The sequence below is a fragment of the Ochlerotatus camptorhynchus genome, unplaced genomic scaffold, assembly GCF_037179485.1.
Source record: "Ochlerotatus camptorhynchus isolate MF236.1 unplaced genomic scaffold, CSIRO-AGI_Acam_v1.1 ptg000598l, whole genome shotgun sequence".
Taxonomy (NCBI): Eukaryota; Metazoa; Arthropoda; class Insecta; order Diptera; family Culicidae; genus Ochlerotatus; species Ochlerotatus camptorhynchus.
The window spans coordinates 817,540-826,927 of NW_027041078.1; the positions used below are offsets into that span (position 1 = coordinate 817,540).

Sequence of the window (9,388 nt, forward strand, 5' to 3'; positions counted from 1 at the left end):
CAAAACTCAGTGGAAAAGAACATCGCCAATTGTAAAGCCACATTTATTGCTCAGGTTAGGCTGTCATCACAGAGTTAACTCCAACAAATTTGATAAGTACATATCAACGCAAAAAATCACATCTAAAAATCATGTACGGGTTAAATTTTGAATGTTAGAACTAATTGTACACTTTGAGTATAAAATTTTGGACGTTGTCTTGCTCGTATGTTTCAACATCATCTAACAACTACTAATCTATGCCCTAGTATTGTCATATCGAATGTCTATATAGTTGTGTTAAAATTTATTGTAAAATCTGGTAGAGTAAGTCTTCTAGTCAACTAAAAATAATGAAACCCGGTACCTGGTACCATTACCATTATCTCTACTAAGTAGTTAGTACTGGTTCTAGTTTTGATTAGCCGTTTTGTTCTTTCTGTTGTACTAATTGTAAAATGAATTGACTTCTGAGAGTTTAACCGAGCTCAAAACCCAAAATATCGTCCAAACCATAATCGAACAGTCGGAAATCATCTTCGTACAATTTGTACAAGCTTTTAATAATTGGTAGTGGAATGTCACTGAAATACTTTCGTAACCGTTCGCTGGTGCCAGATGTTTTGTACGAAATGGGAAAGTTAACCTCACTCACTCCAGCCAAATGGAGAGCTAACGTCGAATCGTCTACCAGTGTTTCGTACTTTCCGATGATGTTGTACTGCAGTAGACAGGGATGGCACAGTTTTGCAGCCGGTTCCCAGTGTTCGTTGAACGAATGGTTCGAATTGCGACTCAACTCCGGCGTCAGCAGGTACTGTATAAACTCCAGGAAGGTAACGTCATGGCCGTGCTCCAGCGACGCATTGGACGCGTTTGGACGGAATGCTCGGATGATGGTTTTACCCACACGGGACTGAAATTTACGCAGTTAGCTGTTAGCAGAAGGTCGGTGTAATCTGAATTGGGATTATATTTACTTGGAAATATTTGGCACTTTTGGCGTTTCCCTCCAGCTTATTGCGGAAGGCGGACAGTAACCGTTCGAAGGGGTGCCGAACCAAAATGAAACGATGGTAGTCAGTCAGCACTGTTTGGCGTTCGTCGGGACTTAAGGAACTGAACGTACTGAACACACCGTTCGAGTGAGCAGTGTCTGCGGGAATCTGCAGTGGATCCGTGCCGTTCCATTTTTCAGTCATGATCATTAGGATGCGCTTCCAGTTGGTGCAAGCGACCTGCAATAAGTGTTGATAATAAGTTTAAGAGTATGGATCAAGAGTGTTTTCCTAATGGCACAAATTAATAAAAATCGTAAAACATCAACTTTTAATAAAATGTTCGAAAACATTTTTTCGCGCAATGTTTTTGTAATTTATTCATATTTTGGAATTGTTTTTTTTTTTTTTTTAATTTCAGCAATTTTTCACAGCAAAATATTTGCGAAAAACAGTTAAGATTTGTGTCCAAAGCACGTTAACGTAGGACTACGAGATTATTTTTGCTGCTCCATTCAAAAATATATTTAGCAAGTTATCTCCAAAATGAACAATTCATTATATAAATTTTTGAAATTGGGTGGTTATTGAATAAATCCTAAAATTAAGATTCAATTTTTGAAACTTCTTTTATTATTCATAATTTGGTTCCATTTTTTTTTATTCACTAGCTGAGTGTGCCCTGCCTTTCTCGGGATTCAATATTAGCTTGAGTTTATGCGCCAATTTAAAAAGCATGCTATATTGTACGTAGCCCCTCCCCTCTTATCTAAGGGGCAACCCCCACATGCAAAATTTGGTTCCATTTGCTTGATTAATTCTCGAGTTAGGCAAAAATGTCTGTTTAATTTGTTTGGGGGGGGGGGCTCTAGAACCATCTTAAGAATCTTTTCCTGCCCCAAAAACCCCTGCATACAAATTTTTACGCCGATAGGTTCAGTAGTTTCCGAGTCTCTAAGGGTCAGAAGGACAGACAGACAGACATGTTCACCCATCTTTCGGAAACTTACTAATGTGAGTCATGTCCAGGCATGGAAAATCATTTGCATTCATTTCATACATTCATTTACATTCATTTGCCTCTAACTTTTGTCATCAACAGCATTCCGCAAAATGATGTATAGCGCTTTTGTAGGTTTTGTTATTAGCTACAAGTTTTGCTCATAACTCAAAACTGTATCTCTTATGCATTACGAACTAGAGCGGGCAGAACTTGTTACTGGTTTTCAGTGAATGTAAAATACATTCACTGAAAAACAGTAGTGGCTTCTGTTCGCTCTGCTTCGTCATGCATAAGAGATACGGATTTGACTTGTTAACAAAAGTTGTAGTTAATATCAAAACCTACTAAAGCTCTATACATCATTTTGCGGAATGCTGTTGAAGAAAAAAGTTAGAGGTAAATGAATGTAAATGAATGCACGAAATGAATGCAAATGATTTTCCATGTCTGGCCATGTCACACAAAAATCACACATTTGTAGACCCCCCTCCCTCTTAAAGCATGACATACTTAATGGATGCTCCCTAGGACGAATTTGCAATCAAGAAGCAGTGTTAGAATTTTAACAATATCTCAACAATTTGCGACTCTTTATCCAATCGAACTCGAAAAAGTCGATAGCAAAATTTGATGTATGGAAAGTTGAATAAATTTAGAAGACATCTTTAAAAGAAACATTAATTTTTTAGTTCAAACCAATACAAAAAAGAGAGGTAAAGTGCGGAAATTAGACCAAATTCGTATTCAATTTCATAACATGACCCAATCATTTAATTGTCCATTTAGTTATGATTTTCATATGTGATTGAAAATTATATTTATTGTTTCATGCGTAAACTATTTTATTCAGATTTTAATCCATAAATCTAATCAACTTAATTTTATCTAAAAATCTTTCTACTAATCAATGAATCGCAATGATCAATTTCACTGATACGGCTTTATCTAAAATTATCGAAAAATATATAAATAAAATAGTACAATATCGGTTTAGGGAGATGCAAGTACATGGACAAATTAATAAAAAAAGGACGTCGAGTAAAGGAGGTATCTCGTTAGGGAAATATAAAGTTAGAGAATTTTGTGTTCTCTGCGGAAAGTGCGGCAATCTTCCACGTCATTACCATGCACGCCAGCAAACCGCTCTGTATCCTTTCGGACTCTGCAAATGTTCTAACAGATTTGGAATCCCAGACATCCAGACATCCTTGGATCCAAGGGATCCAACTGGAAGCTCCGTCGAACACTACCTTCCTATGTGTCGATTTTATTGAGAAAAGTATCAATCCACCAAATTGTCCAGATTTTCGTCCCACAAGCGCAAATCGAAGAACTGTTGTGAAACAATCAAAACGCCATCTGATTTGGAGAAGTGGTGGAAAAGGATGGTAGATGAGGTTGACAGTACTACCACAGACAAGCAGACATAACACTCACAATCACATTCATCGCAAATAATGTGTTAGTTGGGAATGTGCTTGCATTTGTCATTGTGGCACCACTGAAGCATTGAGCAAGCCACCACATTTCGAACTTATCAGTGATGCCAGTTCTTTTTCATGTTTAGTTAGTCGATGTCAGTTCTTGAAAATGATAAGTGGTCAAGGCATCCCACTGAAGACACATACCACATCTGACGAATACATAAAATAAAGTTGTAGAATATTACATTAAAATTGCTGTTCCTAATATTACGCTGTACTATGTACACATAATTCGAGAAAAAATCATGTTGATGACTGTAATATTTTATCAACTTTTACCAGTTATTGATGTTCAATACTCCACCATAAATTTCATTGATTGATACATATTATATTTTTTGCTGTGTACACATTAAAGTGATGAGCTGTGGTAGAAAGAGCAGGAATTAGTGATGTATTACCTTGTTTAAAAACTTGTTTCCAGCAAAAGAAAAAGCACACGAAACAAACAAAACAAATCCCTAAAAAAAAGTCTCAGCTTCTGTGAATTTTTCTTACGGATCCGAATTTCTGTAGAATTCAATCAATTCTATAGATATACGGAACATTTCGTGGAACCGACATCACTGACATCCATCTGTTTTGTTTTTATTCAACACAGCTGACGCGTTGACAGAACGAGGGAAATACAACCAGTGAAAAAATTGCATGAACGAGGGATGCTCCGATTGCAAAACAATGATTGGGAATGTGGATGATAGATGGTCTCTTTTAGCGTTAGATTGGATACTAACGACACTCACGTCTCTTCTGAAATTCTCAGTTAGACTACTTTCAGGAATAATGCTGGGGAGTAAACATTGGTTCCAATCTAAACAAGAGTAACAGAAGCATGACTGTCGCTATTCCCGGCCACGCCCATCTTTACCATAACTAGGGATAGGGAAGAAAATGTTGATGTAGTACTTACTTAACGAGAGGCCACCGACATAGCGACACCCTCATAAGTGCTACGGAGTTGGAGGGTTGGGTAGGGTATTCGGTTAGGATTCACCTCTAGTTGGCGATGCAACCAAAATTATGTATTGTTTATTTGTTGTTTATTTAATCTCTCGATAGCTGGCTATCGAAAGAACATATTCATTTTGTTTAGTGATCATGAATTTTAAGAGTCATGACGGAGAGTTTGGGATTAAACCCATGATTTTCTGCTCAGTAAGCAAAATCGATCCCTCCAGGGTCATCGAGTATCTCATAATCCACAGCGCTTCGCGTCAAAGTACGAATATATGGATGAACTAGCTATTATTGAATAACTATTATTTACGATGATTACATGAAAGAAATAAAATATAAACTACAAACAAAACGTGTTTACTAAAATCTCAAAAAGATATTTTTACAAATATATTTCACGCAACCAGGAATCTCAAAACCATTAGACGCTATAATGATACTCTGCACATGTTAGACATAAGAAGATGCCAAAAAGCAAGCATCCGACACACAAAACCCGTCAAATCCACTTGCAGTCACAATCAACGATTCTATGAATCGCGAGCGTTCACGAATCATAAAACCGCTGACTGCGACACTCTGAAAGCGAAATTGACAGGCTCTATGCGTCAACGCATCCAACAGCACAAATCTCCACTACAACATCTAACGAATTCAAAACTCCGAAAATCACTCATCTATAGCAAGTGCATGCAACCATTCTTCATGATACACTTTTTCTGCCTATCTTTCTATTGGGCCTGTGGACATGCGTTAGCTTCGAAACTTCTAACCAAACCGGAAAAACTTTCAGATCACAAAAAAAAAACTTGAAAAAAAAATTTTCAAAGTTAATTACAAGTAAAATAAATATTAATTATTTTACGCAAAAACGAGCAAGTAATATTAAATCTCTTGTAATAATATGCTTAAATAAAATAAAATATTAATAAAATTATATGCAAACTTTACTAGAAGATCTTTACTATATTGGTGATAAGTTTCTAATACGCCCTCCCAGTTCTTCTGTATACAGAACAAATCTGATACTACTATCAGAATTGATCAGTCTGCATGAAGCAGCCGATTTCATCAAGGAAGTTCTATTAACAACCAAGATCTACTCGTTTGAGGCATACTGAAGCATTAAGAAGGTGATTTGTGTCACTATAGGAAATCATCATCGTTGCAAATATAAAGAAATTAAACATAACCCTTTGCTTCAGTACCGTCAACCTCCATGTCCATGGGGAGGGGGTATGCAATTTCAGCCTCAGCGTGCTCAACAAAAACTCTTCAGACCCACCATGATCACAGAAAAGGGAACTTTAAAGTACAAAAACATCACTGAAGACATCAAACGTCTAAAACCAGAAACGAAAGCACTTGGATGACTCTCTTGCCGTTCCTACTCGATATCAACGTGTGAAAATTGTGCGCTCGACAAATTACAGCATGAACGTGGCTCTTCGAAAAGATGTCCAATACAAAATTGAAGAAAACTGATAGATGGTATCGAAACAAGTAAACAAATAAACTGGAACGAACTCACCAAATGAACGATGGTTTGCACGTGAAGCCAATACTTGAAAGACTGTTGCATCTCTTAATTCTAGCTAAACATTTCATAATATTCCTCCGGATCTTCAAAGAAGCTCTTGCACCTGCTTCCAATCAGAATCATCGATTATGATAAACGAAAACACTTTGGAATGCATTTCCAACCGATCACTTTCACTTTCTTGCACTAAAATTAGAAAACGCCAAGAAAAAATAAAACCGTAAATTTTAAACTCGGAAATTTTTCGCGTCCGTACAGAAGCAGAGCACACTTCGATTTTTCTAAGGGGGAGGAAATCCACCACATATCACATAAACTCAATTTCATCTTATGCTTGGACAACTTTTCAGATCACGAAGTAAAAATGCTAGGATATTGGGATCCAGGGGCAAGAGAACTTAGATATATTTGAAAATATCATCAAATATTTCTAAGAAGTGAAGTAACTCTCAAGTTTAAAATCTCTATAATAAAAAAAGAAATGTTTCTAAATATCAACGACAATATTTTAGTATTTTCAAAAACTAATACATATAAAAGAAAGAACTGTCTGCGCTGAGCAATGTTTGTTCTACGGATACTTTTGATTTTAAATTTTAGTCAAGAAAATTAAAATATTAAAAATATTCAGCTAAGGTGTCCCGCCTCTTGATTGGGACCAGATTTTTTTTTCTGTGACTAATTCGAGATCACAGGCAAGAAAAAAAAATCTGAACAAATTTTGAATATAACAGAACGTCTAGATCACGCAGTTGAAAAACAATATCAAAATATTAGTGATTGGACAATGGTCACTAATGAATCTTTAGAACACCAATTTCTTGTCTAATCAAGCTGTAATTTGATTATGAGATTTGAGATTAATTAAAGGCAAATTCTTAACTCTCAACATTGATCGTAAAAAAAGTGACTTCATACTCTACATTTTCGAAGCTCTAAAATGAACTCGACTTTTGTTTTCTGCAACGTGTTTAACGCATGATTTCTATAACGTCTAGGCAGCTAGCCTATCAACAAATGAGAAGAATCACGCTTAGAACGAAAGACTGGCTGTGGATTTTCTCGTTGTTGCCCTTATATTATCTTCACGTAGTAATGCAAAGATCCAAAAAAAAAATTAACAGATAACAACAAATAACAAATGACTAATTTGAATACAGACGCTGCTTTTGAAGAACAGCAAACAAGCAAGATGCTGGTTAAAAGTAAAACCTCTTCTGATGCTAATTAAAATTTGACAAGGTCAATCATAAGAAATACATATAGAAGACACATGTGTATTGCCTGCAGCTGTAAACAATCCTGATACATGTATTATAACCAACTAAATCGCTAGTTGTCCGTCGTTATGAAAGTTGCGGCACATGATAACAACTATAATCCGTTTCTTATAGATAACAACACATACCTTAGGAACATAACAGTACAGGAACTTGTGCTTTTCGTCAACCAGCAGATGACTCATCTGAAAAGTGTTTAACTCGTCCACCGATTTGTACTCCAGATGATCCCGCATCTGGGCACACGCTTTCGTGAGGGCATCCTGCCGTTGTATGTTCTGCGACTGCGTCAACTCGTAGCCATGTGCGCCGAAATCATCGAGCGTGTTTTCATCCACCAGAACCGGAACAGCATGCTGACTCGGCTCCAAGCTGGTCACCGTTACGGCCAGGTGGATATTTAATGCCAGTAGTAATTTAAACAATCTTGAACACGGTGATATCATTCTACCCATCGACTCCCTTCCTCGTACCTTATGTCATGGGGTTCGCTCTACCGTGTGCTTCTGGCATAGGAAGTAGGCAGTCTAAAAGTGCAAAAGTAAGCTATATTTAATGTTTGTTTACTCTAAACAATGGTTACAGCGGAATTCGCACAAAGAAGGTTCCGCTCATAAATTACGTAACACATCTTACTGACCAGCACCTTGCACGCAATCAAAATTGATCAATTCCTCACTATGCAAATTTCAATCCACTCACTGTTTGAGAAACCGCGCCAAACACCACAATTCATAGACTGATGATAATTACCATGCTTTTGAAATTTTACGCCAAATGTTTGTTTACGAAACCGAGCAATAACATAATCCGCGACAGATTTCCTGGTTACGCGTTTTGATCGAACTGTCTATAAGTACTACAGTCTATAGTGATGTTTCCTTTCCCTGGCTTGATGCAGCAATCTCAAAGAGAAACTGCGCCCTTTGTCGTGTTGAGTTAATTCCGAGTATTTTTTTTAACGATCACTCCTCATTGCAACCACTTAGTACTTTTTCATTATCTCACGAGCCTTCTATGAGAAACTAAATAGACACGATGATAATTAATCATAACAAAAAATCAACACCCTTGACGCACGCAGATTACCGAGTTGTGATAATACGTAGCTTTCCTCTCTCTGTGCTCGCACGATGGAAAGTAAGTCCAAAATCAATGTGGGTCGTTTGTTTCTCGAAACAGCTTTGCTTTCTTCCAATCAATTCGTTTAGGGCAGCAATACTCACGTTTGTTCTTACTGGTGAGGGCAGAGCAATCTTGACCTGTATCAAATTTCACTCGAATCCATCGTTCGAGAGGCAACTACGTATACCTAGAGAGTGAATGATGCTTAACTTGTATGTTTTCCGAAGATTCGCATACGACTGTCGGTTGATTTGCCTGTCATCATCAGCATTGGCAACATGTGAAAGACCTCCACGCTATAGTAGTGTGGCTCCTAATGTTGCTGGTGTGAGTTCCAACATCTGTTGATACCTGAGCACATGAGAACAGGTCTCGGCGCTTAGGTTGACGTAAGTTGATTTCAAACCAGATGAATGATTTGACGTGAATTTCTGGCGTTAAGTGATAGAAGGCTATTTGAAATTTAGATAGACTATTTAAATTTATAGCTGAACATAACGGGGAGTGATATTTTTAGTGGAAAAAGTAAGAAAATATTCGAACGCAGGACGGGTTTAAATAAATTTCCTTAAACTAGCATGCACAGCCTGTACCGACAAATACTATTATAAATAACACCACACGTGTCTTATAGTAGTCTACTGTGATATGGAATGAGTAGTTTGAAGCACGACATGCAGAGGTCTCAAAAGTCGATTGTTGATTACGAGAGGGAGTCGTTAACCTATCGCCTGTATCGTGATAACCTCATGCAATTTTCGCAATATTGATAATCCATCAAATCGTTTATTTTCAATGACAATGGGTGCGATCAGAGAGTGCTTAGGCTGAGTGTGAAAGCACTGCACTATTCAATTTATTGCTCTGTCATGAAAGGCAATGAAAGAGCCAACAAAAACGTTCAGTGAATGATGAGGCAGATGGCAGTTCATATTCATATGAAAATGACTCTTTGAACCTGACTGTTTTGCGCACTGGGTGCGATATCCTACGCAGGTGTGGAAGCTGCCTTCCTGTAACCA

At 37.3% G+C, this 9,388-nt stretch overlaps 1 protein-coding gene across 6 annotated transcripts; it reads right to left on the bottom strand.

The window, feature by feature from the left end:
- Positions 1-14: 14 nt before the first annotated feature.
- LOC135713965 (carbohydrate sulfotransferase 11) lies at positions 15-8,607 on the bottom strand. Of its 6 annotated transcripts, XM_065237196.1 has the most exons (5): positions 8,331-8,444; positions 7,882-8,266; positions 7,370-7,768; positions 960-1,217; positions 15-895 (listed from the first exon to the last, which is right to left on the bottom strand). In XM_065237196.1, exons 3-5 carry the CDS (start codon positions 7,694-7,696, stop codon positions 458-460), a joined length of 1,023 nt encoding a protein of 340 aa, XP_065093268.1. In that variant the 5' UTR covers positions 7,697-7,768; positions 7,882-8,266; positions 8,331-8,444; the 3' UTR covers positions 15-457. The 6 variants fall into 6 exon arrangements, with proteins under 6 accessions (XP_065093268.1, XP_065093265.1, XP_065093270.1 ...); XM_065237193.1 differs by lacking the exons at positions 7,882-8,266; positions 8,331-8,444 and adding an exon at positions 8,468-8,607; XM_065237198.1 differs by having other exon boundaries at positions 7,995-8,445.
- Positions 8,608-9,388: the final 781 nt, after the last annotated feature.

What these genes read in the sequence shown, in the direction of transcription:
- LOC135713965 (XM_065237193.1), bottom strand. Translation starts at nt 7,696, where the DNA reads ATGGGTAGAATGATATCACCGTGTTCAAGATTGTTTAAATTACTACTG. An exon ending in TGTACTGTTATGTTCCTAAG is followed by an intron (nt 1,218 to 7,369) that starts GTATGTGTTGTT and finishes CACTTATTGCAG; the next exon opens with GTCGCTTGCACCAACTGGAA. An exon ending in AAAGTGCCAAATATTTCCAA is followed by an intron (nt 896 to 959) that starts GTAAATATAATC and finishes CGTAAATTTCAG; the next exon opens with TCCCGTGTGGGTAAAACCAT.